The sequence below is a fragment of the Dromiciops gliroides genome, chromosome 1 (assembly GCF_019393635.1).
Source record: "Dromiciops gliroides isolate mDroGli1 chromosome 1, mDroGli1.pri, whole genome shotgun sequence".
NCBI lineage: Eukaryota > Metazoa > Chordata > Mammalia > Microbiotheria > Microbiotheriidae > Dromiciops > Dromiciops gliroides.
The window spans coordinates 483,550,350-483,571,243 of NC_057861.1; the positions used below are offsets into that span (position 1 = coordinate 483,550,350).

At 38.5% G+C, this 20,894-nt stretch overlaps 1 protein-coding gene across 4 annotated transcripts in view; it reads left to right on the forward strand.

The window, feature by feature from the left end:
- Positions 1-20,894, forward strand: part of PTPN3 (protein tyrosine phosphatase non-receptor type 3) — a 237,245-nt gene that overhangs the window by 206,757 nt on the left and 9,594 nt on the right. For all 4 annotated transcript variants that reach the window (XM_043979052.1, XM_043979053.1, XM_043979054.1 and 1 more), the window contains 5 exons: positions 6,667-6,757; positions 7,786-7,847; positions 11,864-12,010; positions 14,400-14,528; positions 19,779-19,924. In XM_043979052.1, coding sequence (XP_043834987.1) covers positions 6,667-6,757; positions 7,786-7,847; positions 11,864-12,010; positions 14,400-14,528; positions 19,779-19,924 — 575 coding nt within the window. The remainder of the gene's footprint in view (positions 1-6,666; positions 6,758-7,785; positions 7,848-11,863; positions 12,011-14,399; positions 14,529-19,778; positions 19,925-20,894) is intronic.

Consider the following 20,894-nt stretch of genomic DNA (forward strand, 5'->3'; position numbering starts at 1 on the left):
AGGACAATTTTTACACTTTGAAATCAAGTATTTAATTTAATGAAATCTAGATTATGGCAGGCAGACATATCAGCAGCTTGTTGAATTAATTGATCAATGTGTGTTTGGGATAATAACCACTCATATTTGTGTATTGGCTATATTACTGTTCATTTTTTACCATGAAACTGCAGATGGTTAGTGAGCTGGGCCCAAAACAGATCCCAGGAGTACTTTTGAGCAGGAGAGTACATTGAAGAAATGGTTCAATGCTTCACATGATCCCGAACTGCCTCCCATTGCAAGAGACTGTTTTGTTAGAACTCATATTCTCCCAAGGATGATATATATATATATATATATATTTTACCACCCAGGTTAATATAAAAGTCTTAAAACTAGAATTCCAAATAACCCAAAGGGCACTGGGGGTGATAGATATTCTTTTGGGGGTTTTTTGGTGAGGGAATTGGGGTTAAGTGACTTGCCCAGGGTCACACAGCTAGTAAGTGTCAAGTGTCTGAGGTCAGATTTGAACTCAGGTCCTCCTGAATCCAGGGCCAGTGCTCTATCTACTACACCACCTAGCTGCCCCTCAGTGATAGATGTTGTTGTGCATATAAGAGGTACAGATTTCCCCCAGCAGCTCAAACACAAGAAGTGAGGGGAAGAAAATAAGAAAGGGACATACACAACTAGAAGAGGAGGTGGGCTGGTAATTGACAACAGATCGCCCAGTTGGCTTAATGGTATCTAGAGTACTGAGTAGGTCTCTTTTGAAGGATGTATGTAAAAATGTGGATAAAAATTATAGGAGAGGGATGGTATAGATCCAGAACTGCCAGGGACCTCTGAGGTTATCTAACTCAGGAAAATAAGTGTCTGAGGTCAGATTTGAACTCAGGAAAATGAGTCTTCCAGACTGCAGGCCCAGTACTCTGTCCACTGTGCCACCAAGCTACCCCTCAAATTCGGTTGTTTTGTTTGTTTTCAAATTCAGTTGTTTTAGCATTTGTGGGAGAACAGGGAAAATTATTATTTCTTCAAGTGAATTTGGAACTGAATTTATTGATTCCTTAAGAACAGAATTCTTTTTTGGTGAATTTTTAAAGTGCATGTTTTGTATGTTTTAAAATTTAGCATCTTTATACTCTATTATCAGCTCCTACTAATGCAGCATTTTGCAGTCTATAGAGCACTTTCATCCCCGACAAGACTGTCAGTGAAAAGATTTTTCAGGTGAGGAAACTGAGGTTCACCAAGTTTAGGTAATCTGCCTAAGATTACAGCAGGTGGTAGGGCTGGAAATTGAATTGGATCTTCTAACAAAACAAATTCAGTGCTCTTTCCACTTTACTACCCTCCCTAAAAAGGGATCTGATCAGTAAAGAATACAGAGACACTGCTTCCATTTTTTTTTCCACTGGTCTCCATCCTTTTCAGGTTAGCTTTGGAGTGCTAGAGAAGATGGTTGATAGAAGACTGAAGAAAAAAAAAACTAGGAGTGGGTAGCCTTGTTATTTGTGAGACTGATTCATAAGTTATTAAGATATACCAAAGGTTATATGAATCACAAATATTCACTCTTACCTCAAAACAATGTGTTTCATCAACCTATAGAAGCCACTTCCTGAGTGTAAGATCTTCATGCCCTTTTCTCTTTGTATTTCCTTTATTTGGTCCTTTATCACAACTCAGTTCAGCAGATATTAGGTGCTTACTCTGTAAAAGGCACTGTAGACTCCCCATTTGCAAGACATTTACATTCTACTGGGAAAATATAACATGTATCCCAACATGTAAATTTAAAATAATTTGAGGAGATTGAGAGGGCACTTTCTTCAACCAGAGGAAGCAGGAAGGGCTTCATGTAATTCAATTCAAAACAATAAAGGTAGGGCAGCTAGGTGGTGCAGTAGATAAAGCATTGGCCCTGGATTCAGGAGGACCTGAGTTCAAATCTGGCCTCAGACACTTGACACTTACTAGATGTGTGACCCTGGGCAAGTCACAACCCTCATTGTCCTGCAAAAACAACAAAAACAACAACAACAAATTAAAACAATAAAGGTTTATTAAGTGCCTACTGTGTGCCAGGCACTGTGCTAAGTGCTGGGGGATACAAAAGGAGGCAAAAGACAGTCCCTGCCCTCAAGGAGCTTACAGTCTAATGGTGGAGACAACATGCAAACGACTACATACAAAACAAGCTATGTACAGGATAAATAGGAAATAGTTTAAAGAAGGAAAGCATTGGAATTAAGAGATGTTGGGAAAGACTTCCTGTAGAAGGTGGGATTTTAGTTGGGACTTAACAGCCCAAAGAAAATGCCCAGAATCAAGACATGGAGTGTCTTGTTTGTGGAACAGTCAGAAGTCCAGAATCACTGGATCCAAGAATACATGTTAGCAGGGGCAGCTAGGTGGTACAGTGGATAAACTCAGGAGGACCTGAGTTCAAATTCAGTCTCAGACACTTGACACTTACTAGCTGTGTGACCCTGGGCAAGTCACTTAACCTTCATTGCCCTGAAAATTTTTTAAAAATAATACATGTTAGGGAGGAAGGTGTAAGAAGATTGGAAAGGTAGGAGGAGGCTGGGTTATGAAGGGCTTTGAATGACAAACAGAGCATTTTGTATTTCCTCCTGGTGGCAATAAAAAGTGGGAGGACGGAGGCGTAGCCTGATGATACCTGTGTATTAAGAAAATCATTTTAGTGGCTGAATGGATTAGAGTAGGGAGAGCCTGGAGGCAGGCAGACCCACCTGCAGTCTATTGCAATAATCAGTTATGAGTGATTGGTGCCTTTACCAAAATGGTAGCAGTGTTGGAAGAGGTAATACTTGAACTGCATTTAGAAGAAAGCTAAAACTTCTGGTTTAATGTGCTTTACAAAGACCTCATTTTATCTTCACAACATCACTGAGAGCTAGATGGTATTATTATCCCCATTTTACAGGATGAGGAAACTGAGCAGAGGGGGGTTAAGTGACTTGGCTAGGGTCATACAGCTGGTAAATGTCGAACGCCAGGTTTGAACTCAGGAAGATGAGTCTTCCTGACTCCTGGCAGTATTCTATTCACTGAACCACATACCTGCTTTTGAAATGTATTGAAACACAATAATCAGAATATTTTTTTTTAAAGCAGGTTTGTGGGGCAGCTAGGTGGCACAGTGGATAGAGCACCGGCCCTGGAGTCAGGAGTACCTGAGTTCAAATCCGGCCTCAGACACTTAACACTTACTAGTTGTGTGACCCTGGGCAAGTCACTTAACCCCCATTGCCTCACTAAAAAAAAAAAAAAGGCAGGTTTGTTGTTCCCAAGTTAAGATGATCTCTGCTGTATGATAAAATCGTTAAACAGATATTTGTCTAACTGCCTAATTATCACTATCCCCATACCACCCTGTAAATTCCTGTTCTGATTCCCCCCCCCAACTTAATTCAGCAAATATCGAATGCTTACTATGTGAAAGGCAGTGCAGAATCCCCGTTTTCAAGGAGTTTACATTCTACTGGGAGAATGTATAATGTCCCCATATGAACAAATACAAAATAATTTAAGGAGATTGATGGGGTATTTATAGCCAGGAAAAACAGGAAGGGGTTCGTGTAGAAGGCCATACTTGAACTGGACCCAGATGGAAGCAAAAATGTTTAGTTTCATGTGGAGAGACAGAAGCAAAAAGAGAAAGACCCAGTTCTGGGAACAAATAGTAGATCAGTGTGACTGGAATAAAGAATGTGTGTAGAAGAGTAATACAAAACATGTTTGGAAATGCTGGTGGCAACAAGATTGTGCAAAGCTTTAAATGGCTAGAGATTTTGTTGTCTATTCTAGAGGTAATAAGGAACCACCGGAGATTTTTAGAAGTGGAAGGGCATGGCCAAGGCCTGTGGGGTTTTTTTAGGGTTTGGCAATCAGTTAGTGATACGAACTTGAACATCAAGAGAGAGAGATTAGGGCTTAGTATATAGCTATAATTGATTCCATGAGATAAAATTGGAGACAGACAGAAAGAGAGGGAGGGAGGGAGGAAGAGAGAGAGAGAGAGAGAGAGAGAGAGAGGAGCCAACACAGAATATCGATAAAGATCACTCACTCAAAGTTATATGGAGAAACAAGAAAAAGCATTGTTTTCAGATGGCCAGAACCATATAAAAGGTTTGGTTTGGTTTGGTTTTACACAGGGACACTTGGGTATGTTCTATTATAACAGAGAGAGAAATTGAAGAGTAGAATTTGGGGGATGGGATGACAAGGGCACAAGTTGAGGGTTTAGCTTTGGCCATGAGAAGGGCCACATCTCCCTTTAAGACTGGAGCAAAGGAGGAAAGAATGGAGATGACAGAGGCTTTGAGGTATAGAATAAGGGAGAAGAGGGAACTTATGGTGGATAGCCTCTATTTTTTGAGTAAAGTATGAGGCAAGGTTGTCTTCTGGAAAAAAAACAGAAACGCGGTTTTGGGAAATGAGTCTGTAGAAGTCTTGAGAACCATAAGAGCATTGATTTATAGCTGAAAGGTACCTGAAAGTCCATCCTCTTTATTTTACACATGAGGAAACTGAGTCACAGAGAGGTCAAGTGACTTTTCCAGGGTCATACTGTAAGTGTCTGAGGTAGGACTTGAACCCAGTTCTTCCTGACTTCAAATCTAATGCCCTGTTCTCTATGCCATGCTGCCTCATTTAGAACTGGAACAATTTCTGTATGGAGTATCTTATTAGACCTCATCCGGAACGAATAATAGGATTGCCATGCAGCAGCAGCAGCATGGCAATGGGAAATGGGCAAGGGTCCAGGAAATATTGGTTACACATCAATAATGGACCCCATTGACACAGATGCATATTTTCTCCAACAACATACAAGTAAGGTCAAAGAATGTGGACAGATAATACTGGGTCATACTTTTTTTTTTAAATGTATGAGGTATTTTATTTTTTCCGTTACATGTAAAGATAGTTCTCAACTTTTGTTTATACATGCTTTACAATTTCAGATTTTTCTCCCTCCCTCCCCTCCCTCCCCTCCCTCCCCCCTCCCCCTAGACAGCAGGTAATCTGATATAGGTTATATCTATATATCTCTATACATATACATATAGATATATATATATACACACACATATATATACACATAATAACATTAATCCTGTTACAAGAGAAAGAATCAGAGCAGTGATGCAAAACCTCAAAATAGGAAAAAAAAAAAAAAAAACAACAGCACCCAAAACAAAAGAAATAATATGGTTCAATCAGCATCTATACTCCACAGTTCTTTCTTTCTTTTTTTTTCTTGGATTTGGAGATCCTCTTCTATCATGAGTTCCCTGGAACTCTTCTGTACCATTGCATTGGTGAGAAGAATATAGTCCATCACAGTAGGTCAACACTCAATGTTGATGATACTGTGTACAATGTTCTTCTGGTTCTGCTCATCTCACTCATCATCAGCTCACGTAAGACCCTCCAGGTTTCTCTGAACTCTTCCTGCTCATCATTTCTTACAGCACAATAGTATTCCATTGTATTCATATACCACAACTTGTCCAGCCATTCCTCAATTGATGGGCACCCCCTCAACTTCCAATTCCTTGCTACCACGTAAAGAGCAGCTATAAATATTTTTGTACATGTGGGTCCCTTTCCCCCTTCCATGATTTCTTTGGGCAAAAGACCTAAAAGTGGGATTGCTGGGTCAAAGGGTATGCACAGCTTTATCGCCCTTTGGGCATAATTCCAAATTGCTCTCCAGAATGGTTGGATTAGCTCACAGCTCCACCAACAATGCATTAGTGTTCCAATTTTCCCACAGCCTCTCCAACATTTATTATCTTCCTTTTTTGTCATTTTAGCCAATCTGATAGGTGTCAGGTGGTACCTCAGAGTTGTTTTAATTTGCATCTCTCTAATCATTAGAGATTTAGAGCATTTTTTCATATGGGAATAGTTAGCTTTGGTTTCTTCATCAGAAAACTGCCTGTTCATATCCTTTGACCATTTCTCAATTGGGGAATGCTGGGTCATACTTTTAATATGTATATATGTGCTCTCCTTAATGAATTGCAGAATTCATTTGACTAAAAATTAATAATGAAAATCTTAGAATGTTAGGATTTTTAATTATGAATTCTTTAGTGCATATTGGGACAGAAATTTTGTCCTTGGCCATACAGTGCTCAAACTCTGAAAGAATTAAATGTTTTTATATTATTGACAAATAGATTTTTTTACTTATTTGCTAAATTGAAATATTTTTCCTTTATTTCTGGACCCATGTATGCCTTAACATTTCTAGTCTGAATAATTATCATCCCCCCCCCCCATTTTCTGTTTTTCTTCTTTTCTCTAGCATTTCTCAAATAACTGTCAGGCGGTTGGGATTTGCTATATTTTGGAATGATTATTTTCTGTCAGTGACTCAAACCCATTCTTTTGAATTCTCTCTAAAAGATTTTCATATTGAGAAATTGTTGAATGGTAATGTCAGCTAGACTAGTGGAATGTTTTATTGTACTTTTTGATGATAAGCTTTTAAAATTGAGCATGTAATTGCTTTTGAGCCTAAAACGTTGATCCCTTGGATGAGGAATCTTACCTAAAGTACCTGAATTTTGCATAACTTTTGGCAGATATTTGTTGAATAATTTTGTGACTTCTCACTTTTGTGTCATGCAGCAACTCTATAGAAAGAAGCCAGGCTTGCCCATCACATTTGCAAAACTGTCTCAAAATTTGGACAAAAATCGCTACAAAGATGTGCTGCCTTGTGAGTATCAAATGTATATGCTTGACTACTTCAACCCTCTCTTACCCTCCCCTCCCTATCTCCCACTATTGTTGGCAGCTCACTTAATTCTTCTTTATCTTTAATTTTCTCCTGTGTCAAACTGTCTAAAGTATGTCAAACTGGATAGATGACCACATAAGGTAGCCACTATACATATTAATATGGGAGGATCAAGTATGCATGTAATGTAATTTATGTCTTTAAAACACTACATGAATATGAGACATTATTACTAAGTGAGATATAGAGAAACTGATTTTTCTGGATAAGTGCTTGTCTCAAATGTGAGTTGTGTGAGTGTGGTATAGTGTTATAGTGTCAAACTCAAATAGAAATGGGACCCCTTGCAGAGCAATTTAGAAAAACACATATTAACATTATGTTCTGTTGTATTTTTACTCATTTCATTAAATAATTCTTAATTAAGCCAAGAAAACCCCATATGGGGTCACTAAGAGTTGAACACAACTGAACGACTGAATAATAGCAACAATGGCCTTTAGCAAGTCAGCTGCTTCATCTCTTGGGGGTCTCTATTACGTCATTTATAAAATGAAGGGGCTGACCTAGAATGGGTTCTTTGGTCTCTGACAGCTCTAAATCCTTGGATCTTACCCACCCCAGCATCAGTTATTTAGTTCTTTCTATAAGATGGCTAGGGCTATCACCCAAATGCCAAGTACAGAACGGGTTACCATGGAAAAAAGCTAGAAGAGGGAAGACTCAGATTCTAGTTAGACCCTGCAAGTAATTTGCTATATGAGTTAGGCAAGTCGCTTCCATTCTCAGGACCTTAGATAACGATCTCCCTTTTTTAAAATAGAATTTCTGGTTTTCTCTCAACTATTGTGGGAGGATCAGCAAATACCACAGTCTTTGTACTGTTTGTTTCTATCTTTATACTGTAAGGATAGCCTTTATGCTACTAACAATCCCTTGGAGCAAAAAAGGATAAAGATAGTTACAAATTGATCTTTTTTTCTAACAAAATCTTTCTCTTTTTTTAGATGATACCACTCGGGTATTATTGCAGGGAAATGAAGATTATATTAATGCAAGTTATGTGAATGTAAGTCTGAAATCTATATTTTTTAAAAAAAATAATACTTAAAACAGCATTTCTCTAAAGTATTTTCTTATAGTGTCGATTGTAATTATAGATTTCATTTAAAAATAATGGGGAAAAACACTACACCCTGTTTGATAAACATAAATCTAAGTTCTCATACTGACTCTTTCACTATTTATCTGTGTGGTTTTGGGCAAGACATGTCACATCTCTTAAACTTTTTTGGTTTTTTGGAATATTTTATTTTTCCCAATTGCTTGTAAGAAATTGATTTTAATATTATTATTTTTTTTAATTTTGAGTTCCAAGTTCTCTCCTTTCCCCCGCCACCTCCTGAGATGCTAAGCGATTTGATGTTGGTTATATGCATGTACAGTCATGCAAAACATATTCCACATTAGTCATGTTGTTTTTGTGTTTTTGTTTTTGCAGGGCAATGAGGGTTAAGTGACTTGCCCAGGGTCACACAGCTAGTTAAATGTCAAGTGTCTGAGGCTGGATTTGAACTCAGGTCCTCCTGAATCCAAGGCCAGTGCTTTATCCACTGCGCCACCTAGCTGCCCTAGTCATGTTGTAAAAGAAAACACACACACACAAAATAAAGTGAAAAGTAGTATGCTTCAATCTGCATTCAGACTCCATCAGTTTTTTTCCCCCTTTGGAGGTAGATAGCGTTTTTCATCATAAGTCCTTTGCAATCGCTTAGATCATTGTATTGCTGAGAATAGCTAAGTTATTCACAGTTGATCATCATACACTATTGATGTTACTGTGTACAGTATTCTCCTGGTTCTGCTCACTTCATTCCATCAGTTCATCTAAGTCTTTCCAGATTTTTCTGAAATAATCCTGCTCGTCATTTCTTATAGCCCAATAGTATCACATTATAATCACATACCACAGCTTGTTCAGCCATTCCTCAATTGATGGGCATCCTCTCAATTTCTAATTCTTTGCCACCACAAAAAGATCTTCTATAAATATTTTTGTGCAAATAGGTCCTTTTCCCTTTAAAAAAATCTCTTTGAGATATAGACCTAGTAGTGATATGCAGTTTTATAGCCCTTTAAAATTACTCTCTAGAATGGTTGGATCAGTTCACAACTATACCAACAGTGTATGGCATCCCAATTTTCCCATATTTCCTCCAACATTTATTATTTTCCTTTTCTTCCATATTAGGCAGTCTAATAGGTGTGAAGTGGTAACTCAGATATTTTAATTTGCATTTCTCTAATCAATAGTGATTTACAGCATTTTTATATGACTATAGCTTCATCTGAAAACTGCCTGTTTACATCCTCTGACCATTTATCAATTGGAGAATGCTCTGTATATTTGAGAAATGAGGCCTTTATCAAAGACATTTGCTATAAAAAATGTTTTCCCAGCTTTCTGCTTTCCTTCTAATCTTGGCTACATTGCTTCTATTTGTGCAAAAACTTTTAGATTTAATATAATCAAAATTATCCATTTTGTATCTTGCAGTTCTCTCTCTTTTTTAGTCGTAAATTCTTCCCTTATCCATAGCCCTGATAGGGAAACTACTCCTTGCTCCCCTAATTTGCCCATGGTGTCACCCTTTATATCTAAATCATGTATCCATTTTGAAGGACTATTAAGTTTATAACATTCTGTGGGGCATGTAAACCTCTCTTAAAGAAAACTAAGAGGATCAGGCACAAAGATGAGAAGCAGGACGAAGCCCAGATCACTCCCAAAAGAGTTACTAGAGCAAATGATGAATGGGAAACAAAAGGAAGAGCTACTGTTGTTCCATTTTCAGCCTACATCAACACAGGGAGGCAGTCTGCAGGCTAGAGAGGGAATCTAGCCAGGAAAACTGGTGAAGAGCCTTCCAGAACATATTGGAGGCTAAACTGGAGACTAAATCATTACAAGGACGTGTCCACAATCACATCCATCCCTTTTATCCTTGGCCTTCTAGTACAGATGGGGCTAGAGGCTAAGGTTATGGACCAGCGAAGACTTGAGGGTCCCTTACAGTTTGGTCACTGTAAAGATGTGGAAATTTGCAGCTAGAACTGGGTGAGGCTGGGACTGGGGCTAAGAGCTGTCTATTGGACCTCCACTGAAGGGTAAGATTACTGTATCTGAGTTACTCAGATGATGTACTAGGGTTTGGAGTCTGCAAAACCTAGACTGGGAGGGCAGTGATCAGACTGAGGTCTAGATCAGACCTATTAGGGAAATGAAAGTGTTCAACTTGCTGGTCTTGAGCCACCTCTGAGATTCTTGAAGAACATAATCCATAATACTCAGAAAAAAGCAACCACAATTCCCCAGGTCATCCACAAGCAGATATAGCTTGTACCTAAGAGAAAGTTCAAATTTAGGAAAAGGGCCTAAAACAATAAATAAATAAGATACTGCCATTTGATTTTATATATGTGTGTATGTGTATGTATGTATACACATATATCTATACATGTATACACGTACAACATATATTTATATCTGTATATGTATAGATGTATGTGTGTACACATACATATATGCCCACAACACGCTCAAGACACAAACCCAGAAAAAGAGAATCATTACAACATCTACAAAGCCTTAAACAAAGCCCAGTTTGGCCATAAAGTCAACTAGGATCCTGAACAGAATGATGAAAGAGTTAAAAAATAAAATTATAAATGAAATAAGAGCACTAGAAGAAAGAATTAGAAAAGAAATGAGAATTCAAGTAGGAAAAAATTCATTGTTAAATAAAAAACTTAGGGTTTTTCTTTAACAAGCATTTATTTTCTCTCCCTCCTCCTCTCCCCACCCTACTGGAAAAAGTAATAAAACATTTGTAAGAAATATTCATAATCAAGAAAACATATTCCCCACGTTGGCCTTGTAAAATTCTATTCCTCATTCTATAGCTAGGATCCCTCAACTCTTTGCTAAGAGTTGGATAACCATCATCATTGGGCTTCTGGAATCATGCTTGGTCGCTGCTTTGATCGGTGGTTGTAAAGCACTTACCACAGTACCTGACACAGAATAGGCATTACATAAATGCTTATTCCCTTCTCCTATTGAGAATCACCATCACCATTCCCTTCCAAACACAAAAGCATCATGGTGCCAACTTCAAGCTACAATGTGGTCTGAATGGATTCCAAATGTTCTCATAAGGAAAATACACATAATTCAAGAAGGGAAGGAAATGGTTAGAATAAGATTCGAAATAGGACATTTAGAGAGCCATTATGATGAGTGATCTCTGGCAACTAGACTGAATGCCAAGCTGATATCAAGATTATCTAGATAATAATTATAGCTAACAAAAAGCAAATTGCTTTGTTGTTACAAATGGGTGTGGTTATCTTTCCAGTAGAGATGAAATATAAAATGCTTTGTAAAGTAAAAACAAAATCCTTTAAGAGGTATGGGAGAAGAGGAGGCAGATGGCCCAAAGAGGCCACACATAATTAATAGCTTATTACAAAGATAATAATAACAGATTATCTTTCTATAGCCCTTTAACTTACAGAGTACTTTGCACACACTGTCTCGTTTGACTGTCTATGAAGTCATTAGTGTTAAGTATCCTTAGTTCCATTTTTGGAGGTGATGAAACAGATCTAGAAAGGTAAATGACTTGATCAAGCTCATATAGTAAATAGACAACTTCAGTCTAGGTTGCTTTTGTTTTTAATTCAGTGCTCTTCCTATGTACCATGCTCAAATCACATCCAAGAAGCTCATTAAAATAGCTTCTAGTACTTTGCTTTGTACTGTCTTTTTAGTGTTACCCAGCTTCCTTTTGAAGATTTTCTTGCTAGAGTAATGAAGATTATAATTGATGAAACAGCACTTTCATTGTTGAGGTTTTTTTAATGATTCATTTTTCTGTACGCTAACGTTGATTTATACCATTCTCATCTTACCAAAAAAAAATCATATTGTCCATGATGTCAACTGAGTGAGAGTGTATGAAATCCAATTTCATGTTTATATTGTAGCTAGGACAAATTTTAATGAATTGTATCTCTTACTAGATGGAAATTCCTCCTACAAATATTGTGAACCGATACATTGCCACACAAGGCCCCCTTCCACATACCTGTGTGCACTTTTGGCAAGCAGTCTGGGATCATAAGTTAACAGTTATCATCATGCTGACCACACTCACAGAACGAGGACGGGTAAGCATCTTTATTTCTATATTTTGATGAACACCAGCTTACTCATCCCACCTTTTTTACTTCCAGAGTATTTGGGGGCTGTCACATAGAGACTATTATTATTTTGAGGTTTTGTCAGAGTTTTGTTAAATAACATGGTGTATAGAAAGAAGTATTGGGGTCAGGATCTAGGTTCAAATCTTCTGCTCTTTACTGTATTGGACAAGTCACTTGACTTCATTGGGCCTCAATTGTTTCATATGCAAAATGAAGGGGAATTAGAATAGATGGCCTATGGTCACTTAGGGCTTTAAATCCTATAAAATACCTTTCATTTTAATGCTTCAGCTGTTAGCTCCATATGCAGAGTACTGTTACATTCTTTTGTTAGTTCCTCCTACTTTGTAAGGTTTCTGACATCCATGATTACTGATTCTTTACAATCATTATTCTTTATTCCTTCCCATAAGTCTTGCCACTCCAGTAGTGAAAGCTGGAAAGGGGAAAACCTTTACCTCATTTGTTATGGTTTTGGGGGTTTTGTGTATTTAAGAAATTACTCTCTTTTCTTTCTTTCTTTTCCCCAACCTAGTAAATAAGGATTTTTATTTCTTATCAGATAGGTAGAATATTTCCCCTACTCTAATCAGAATTTAAAATAATCATATCCATAGGTAGGGTGTCTGTTTACATTTTGCTTCCTTTTCACTTGAGCTCCAAAAAATTCATATCAAGAGTTGTTGTTGTTGTTATTCAGTCATTTAAGACATGTCTAGAGGCAGCTAGGTAGGGCAGTGGATAGAGCACCAGCCCTGGAGTTAGGAGTACCTGAGTTCAAATCTGGCCTCAGACACTTAACACTTACTAGCTGTGTGACCCTGGGCAAGTCACTTAACCCCAATTGCCTCATTAAAAACAAACCAAAAAAAAAGACATGTCTGACTCTTTGTGACTCCTTTTGGGGTTTTCTTGACAAAGATACTGCAATGGTTTGCCATTTCTTTATCCAGCTCATTTGACAGATGAGGAAACTGAGGCAAATGGGCTTAAGTAACTTGCCATGGGGCAAATAGCTACTAAGTGTCTAAGGTCGGATTTGAACTCAGGAAGATAAGTCTTCCTGACTCCAAAGAATAGTTAAATAATATTGGTGGTGGTAGAAAAGCTTATGCTATTTTATTTCATAGACAAGAGCAGTAAAATCCACTGTAAGAGAAATGTCTAAAATGTAACAGCTATTCTTCTGTAGTTAAACTTCCTCTTGGAGTTTCATCAAATGCTGAGAGTTTGAACTAACCCAAGGACCAAGAATCTTTGGCAGAAACAGTTGTAACTGTAAATCATAACCATTGTAATCCCCAGGTGCAGTCTTGTCTAGTTTAATGTAAATTCTTGTGGCCTGTCAAGTAGTGAGTGACAAAAGCCCCTCTAAACAAGGTGTAGGATTCGTAGCATCAGCAAAGTCATCAGGCTCCTCCTGTCGCTTACTTGTCTGAGAACCAACCCCATAGGATCCAGGCAGGTGTTTCTGATCACTGGCTTGTTCTCCAGAGCCTCCAATTCAACAAATACTGATTAAAGAACAACTCTGCACAAACCTCTGTGCTAGGCACCTAGGAAAGATAGAAAATTAGTATGTGGCTAAGACAACACAGCTTTCCACAATATATAATATTCCATGCCAAGTACCTTGGAATGGAGGGGAAGGCATCATTCAAATCAAGGGGAGAAGGTCACTGGCAACTGGGGCAGAGAAGACAGGGATGGAGAATGAGATCAGGAAAGACTATGGAGAAAATGGCATTTGAGTTGGACTTTAAAGGACAAATGAATAAAGAGCAGTCTCATCAACAGGAACAGAAATAGTTAAGAACGACCTAGGGATGATATTTATAGCTGATATTGATGAAAGGTCGGTCAGTGCATTGAAGGATTGTACTAGTAAAGGTAAACACCCATGGAACACTCTAATGGCTGACCATGGAGTCAAGGCTAGATATTGAGAGGCAAGTGAAGCCAGCATCAGGGAGAAAGATGGGAAAATAGGACTGCGTTAAGGGACTTTAGGCCAAAAGAATAGATTGTGTGAGTAGGAAAGGTGGAAGTACAGAAGATTGGAGTCATAGAAGAGTTTTGGGGTTCTGGATTTTCAAGGTGATGCGGCCCCGAGATGGCAAAATCCTGCAATTATTTTCTCTCTCTCATCTATACTTAAGCCAGTGCTATGCACACAGTAGGGAGTTGTAGATTTAAAGATGGAAGAGACAATAACAGTTATATAGCCCATTCCCTTCTTTTTACTGATGAAGGTGATATCTTATAGGTTGTATATGCATTATAATTTATAAAAAGTATTTGAGTCATTTGAAAAATGCATTAAAGGTAACTCGTTCCTTTGTTGTTTTTGTAGACCAAATGTCATCAGTACTGGCCCGACCCACCAGATGTCATGGAATATGGGAACTTTCGTATCAAATGTCAGTCAGAAGTTTGCACCATCGCTTATGTTTTCAGAGAAATGCTGGTCACAAAAATTGAGGTAAGAATTGACAGGCCTTACAATACATTTGGTATAGAGGACAATAACTCAGTGCCTCCTCTTATTTCCCACTAGCTTATTTGTGACAAGGAATGAATGAATGAATGATTTTTATCTTCTCTAGAATAAAGTATGGGACAGCTAGGCGGCACACTGGATAGGGTACTGGACTAAAGTCAGGAAGACTCATCTTCCTGACTTCAAATCCAGCCTCAGACACTTACTAGCTGGGTAATCCTGGGCAAGTCACTTAACACTGTTTGCCTCAGTTTCCTCATCTGTAAAATAAGCTGGAGAAGGAAACAACAAACCACTCCAGTATCTTTGCCAAGAAAACCCCAAAATGGGTCACAAAGGGTCAAACACAACTGAAACAACTAAACAACAAAAGATTAAAGAACTGATCCTTACTTGGACCTTAAAATGGAATTTTGAGGATGTATAAACTTTGTGTGGATATGTATCTGTGTAAACAGAAGCTCCAACATGCACTATATAGATTTCAAATATTTCTATTTAAATCAAATAGCCTACTTTATGCAGTGCTTTAAATGTTGATAAACTTTATATATACCATCTCAAAAGGTTTTGTTCTGATAAATCATTTCCGAGTGAGGCATAGTAGAAAGTTACTGACTTGGAATCTAGAAACCTGGATCTGAATCCTGCCCCTAACACCTACCATATACAACTCACTTAACTAACCTCAGTTTTTTTTAATCTTCAAAATAGGAATAATAATACTTATACTCCCTAACTCATAGGTTTGCTGTAAGAAAAACACTTTGTATAAAATGACCTATAAATGTGAGTTTGTGTTATTGTTAAATCACTCCCAGGAGCTCTCTATTGTCCATCAGTTAGCTCTCATACCAACCCTTCACAGAGTTAAAAGTTCCTAATTCTAAGTACTTAACACACTACCCTTGGATATTCTACGTCAGATCTGTCAAGTTCAAGGCCTGTGGCCCACCCAAGTGCCACCTGAACCAGAAAGAAATGTAATTGAGAAATAGTTAATGGTGGTTTGTGGTTTGTGGTCAATATGTCACTCTCTGGGATCTGTTCCCATTTGCGTCCAATACCACTGATCTATATCAGTGGTTTCTTAATCTAGGGTGTGAGAAACAAAAGGGATCCTAGGATAAATTTCAGAAGTTCTATCAACTTGGATGGGTAAAAAAAAATACACTTTAATTTTTTTAACCTTTTTTTTTCCTTTGTAATCCTACATATTTTATTTTATGGGGTTTTAAAAAATTATTCTGAGAAGGGGCTCCCTAGGCTTCCAAAGGGGTCTAAGACCAAAAAAGGTTAAGAACCCCTTATTCTAGATAGTCCAGTAAGACCTGAACCAACAAGGCACCCAGGGAATCTGAGACATGTCAGGGGATATCACAGAATTATGGGCCCCCCCCCAAATCCCTTAAGCCCCCTGAAGGAGCCTTGCAGCTAGTTCCATACTTGATGAGCCAGTTCACAGAGATGCAGGTAATAACTTCCCTGTCCAGCACTACCTGGCAGCACGACTACAGAGAGGACAGATGCCTGCAGGGCAAAAACAAAACGAATAGTGCATTGGTGGAAGGTTGTTGGCTCCTGAAAGAAATTTCTCATTTAAGCTTTAACATAAAACAAAAGTGTGTTCCACTTTGCAGTTACTCCACAAAGAAGGGATGAGGGTATTTACAGTAGAATAGGTTTATTGACTTGGAAGGGAGGATAATTTTTTCCCATCATTATCATTGATTCTAGGCTTTAAGGTCCCTTATGAATTTTTTCCCTTCAAAAAAGCACTAGACTGGTTACTTATTCTAGAGATATCTAGCTTCTTACAGAGATATAGATTTGTAGTGCTTGTTAACCTGGCTCTACAAACAAGGCACCCCAGCCTAATGGAGAAGGTAACTGGATCCCACAAAGTGATTGCATTATTCAAATCCTGCATAGGGTTGGAATGAGTTACCATATTGTACATAATGATAACTTGAAATGACATGAATTCAAATATATGGCAGCCACTTCACAGGATTTGAGACCTAGCTGTCCTCACAGTGATCTGTGGAAAAATAGCAGATAAAATTTGACATCTCATCCATGGCTTAGGAAATGATCTTACTATAAGAAATTTGGATCGGACTTCATCAAGAAGATATATAGGAAGAGACTCTATTTAATTAAATTATTAGTACAAGTGGTAGTGTCAACAGATAGGTGTTTTGTTTGCAAATTAGGGTGGCATCTTAACCTATCCAACAATTCTTCATGATATTCTTATGAACAAGATGGACTTATGCCTAAATGATAACAATAATTGACATTTATAAAGTTTACAAAACACTTTATACACCCGATTCATTTGATTCTCACAAAAACCCTGTCAGGTAGATACTACAAGTATTATTATTATCCCCAATTTACAGGTAAAAAAACTGAGAGATAAGTTAGGCGATTCACCTGTGGTTATACAACTAATAAGTATTTGCTATTATTGCTTAGTCATTTTCACTCTTCAAGACCCCTTTGTGGTTTTCTTGGCAAAGATACCAAAGTGGTTTGCCATTTCCTTCTCAACTCATTTTACAGATGAGGAAACTGAGGCAAACAAGGTTAAGTGACTTGCCCAGGATCACACAGCTAGTAAGTGTCTGACTCTAGACCAAGCACTCTATCCAGTAGCTGCAGGTTGAGATTCAAACTCAAGTCTTTCTAACTCTGACTCCAGGGTTCTATGCACTGTGCCATGCTTCATTTTGGTGTTATTACAATCTGTACAGATTTGTAGCCTTGTGAATGACACTACTTAAGGACTGTTGATTAATGGATAGCCATTGACTTGGAAGGTGGTCTCTATCATTATGCCTAAATGGTCTGTCATCTGCAAATTTAATAAGCATTGTTTATCAGATCTGCAGGTGACACAAAGCTGAATGGGGTAGCTGGTATGTTGGATAGCAGAATTAGGATTTGGAAAGATCCCACTGAGATGAAACTCACAAAATTAAATTTAATAAAGGATAACGATACATCCTGTATTCATCCACAGCATGTAGGGAGAGGAAACAGTAAACTAGGGAATGAGCACTCCAAGAAACAGCATTTGGCAAGTTCACCCCATGGGTCTGGTTAGACTATTTAAATAGGAGTTTCCGCAGTGGTAAGCGAATTGCTTTCTCAAACAACAGAGCCATACGAGTGGGAAGGGGCTTCCCTTCCTTCTCTGACACCCCTACTAGAATGTGAACTCTTAGAGGCAGAGGCCATGTTTTCCTTTTCTTTATATCTGCCATGCTTTGCACAGTATCTGACACATAACAGACCTTCAGTAAATGCTCGTTGGCTGATTGATTACCTGAGAGGATACCCAGCAAGTTCGTCCTGAATTATGTGTGTGCCTTGAAGGGTCACTGTATAAGGACCATTTGTCTTATCTTATGGAGCCACATAGGTGAGCAGTGGTCTGCTGTGTGCCTTTGTCTTAGAAAATTGGAAAGAGGTGACTAGTGACTTACACGTAACTAATGTGAAAAATATCTGGCAGGGGGTGAAGGGAATAAGCTTTTATATAAGTGCCAACTATGCGCTAGGCACTGTGCAAAGGGCTTTTTATAAATGTTAAGTCATTCGATCATATAATGGGTTACAAGCTCAGTACAAGTCAGCAGTGTGGTGGTAGTTGTTTGATTGTTTCAGTTGTGACTTTGTGACCCCTTTTGGGGTTTTCTTGACAAAGATATTGGAGTGGTTTACCATTTCCTTCTCCAGATCAATTTACAGATGAAGAAACAGAGGTCACATGGTTAAGTGACTTGCCCAGGGTCACACAGTTAGTACATGTTTGAGACTGGATTTGAACTCTGGTCTTGCTGTCCCCAGGCTCAGAGTTCTATCCACTGCACCTCCTAGCTGCCCTCAGCAGCATGGTATGGCCACCAAAAAGTCTAGAATAGGATCTTAGACTGTATTAATGAAATTACAGTGAGGGAGAAGATAGTCCTACTCTAGCCTACGCTGGTTAGACCACAGCTGGGGTCGTGTTTTCAGTTCTGGCCATCATGTTTTAAGAAGGACATTAACATGGGTAATAAGCAAGATGATAAAACCAAGCCGTGCAAGGATCAGGTGAAGGAACTTCTAAGAAAAGGCTTTGGCAGGCATGATAGGCTTCTACAAGTATTCAAAGGGTTTGACAGTAATCTAGGGAGCCAGTATGGCATGGGACTTGGAAGACCTGCATTCAAGTTACTGCGTGACGAATGCTAAAAGTGTCAGTACCTCAGATTGCCCACCCACCAAAGCAGTTCCTAGCTCTTCCTTCACTTAGTAGAGTTGGCATGGCCAAAAATGTCATTCCTGTGCTCGTTCTTACATAGGCAGGGGTGCTTTAAATGTTCCCCTCCAAATCCTACCCATTCAAGAGGTCCAGGTGGAATCTCCCCTTCCCCATGAATCCTGCTGCTGCTCTTCTCATTAGTCTAGTACTAATTAACCCGGGATCTGACTGTTCTCTGCCATTCTGTGTGTACTCATTTTGCACTTCCACCCCACCCCCAAGTCAGAGTGGAAGCTTCTTCAAACAGGTGGCTGTGGCTTCATCTCTACATCACCCATAGGTACTACGTGCTTCAACTCATTAAATATTTAATGACTAATCACAGCTATTGATATTGAGTTATATAGCTAGGGACGGTTTCAGTGTCTCTTCTGTTTAGAAGGGCCAGTTTGCCAAGATGGCAGAGAGAAGCCAGGAAGTTGACTGAGCTCTTCTGCGTTTCCCTCAAAAAGAACATTAAATCAAGCCTCTAAATGGATTCTGAAACTATAGAAGGGCCAGTTATGGGGAGTGGACCTGAGGTTTCATTAGTAAGAAACTCCCAGGGCAGGAAATTGTCCACCAAGGCAAGTTGGCACCTTCTTCCCAATTTATAATCTTAGAGTTGCCTAGAACACTCAGAGATTAAATGATTTGCCCACAGTCACACACAGCTAGAACGTATCAGAGGCAAGACATGACTCTAGATCTTCATGGCTTCAGGGCTGGCTCTCTGTACATTATGTCATATTGATTCTATTTAGAAGACCTATGAAAAATGCTGAGAAACAACATGATGAATTAGATAGAGGAGTAACCTTGGAGTTGGAAAGACCTAGGTTCAGGTAGTGCTTCTGATGTAGATTGGCTATATGACCATAGATAAGTCACTTCATCTTTCTGGTGTCTGAAGTAAAGTACATATTTTCCCACTGCAGACAGGGGAAGAACACACAGTTACTCATCTCCAGTATGTTGCTTGGCCTGATCATGGGGTTCCTGAGGATTCATCAGACTTTTTGGAATTTGTAACCTATATGAGGGCAATGAGAGTGGAGAATGAACCCATCTTAGTTCACTGCAGGTATGTAGTTTAAGACAAATTTTTATTGGGGGTGGGAGGGGTGAAGGAAGGGGAAGTCTGTAGGCGGATGTTCAGTTTATGGTGTTAATCGTGAATCATAGTAAGACATGTACTTAACTGGTCCAGCCATTCTGGAAAACAATTTGGGGCTATGCCCAAAGGGCTATAAAACGGTGCGTGCCTTTTGACCCAGTAATACCACTACTAGATCTGAATCCCAAAGAGATCAAAGGAAAAGGAAAAGGACCTATATGTAAAAAAATATTTATAGCACCTCTCTTTGTGGTGATAAAGAATTAGAAATCAAGGGACTGCTCATCAATTGGGAAATAGCTGAACAAGTTGTGGCATATGATTGTGATGGAATACTATTACACTATAAGAAATGACATGGGGGTAGTTTCAGAAAAACCCAGCAAGACCCAGGGTGAACTGATGCAAAGTAAAGTGAGAAGTGAGAAGAACTGGAAGATCATTGTACACAAGAACAGCAGTGTCGTAATGTTGATCAACTGTGACAGGCTTGGCTACTCTGATAAATACAATGATTCAAGACAGTTCCCAAGGACTCATGATGAAAAAGTGCTATCTACCTCCAAAGAGAAAACAGATGAACTCTGAGTACAAATTGAAGTATAATTTTCTCACTTTATTTTTCTTGGATTTTTTGTAAATATGGCTAACATAGAAATGTGTTGCGTGATTTCCTATGTATAATTGATATCATCTTGCTTGCCTTCTCATAAAAGTCAAAAATTAAAAAAGAAAAGGATGCTAAAAATAAATAATAAATTGAAATGTGAAAAGGTACTTAACAAGATTTTTAAAACTGCAAAATCCAAAGCCTTGTGATTCATGTGAAGGCATAAGGATCATTAGATGGAAAATAAAAATATTCCCTAGCATAATTTACCACCATGAAAAAATTTTCTATCATCTACATGCTTTAATTCTTTAATCTGATGGACAA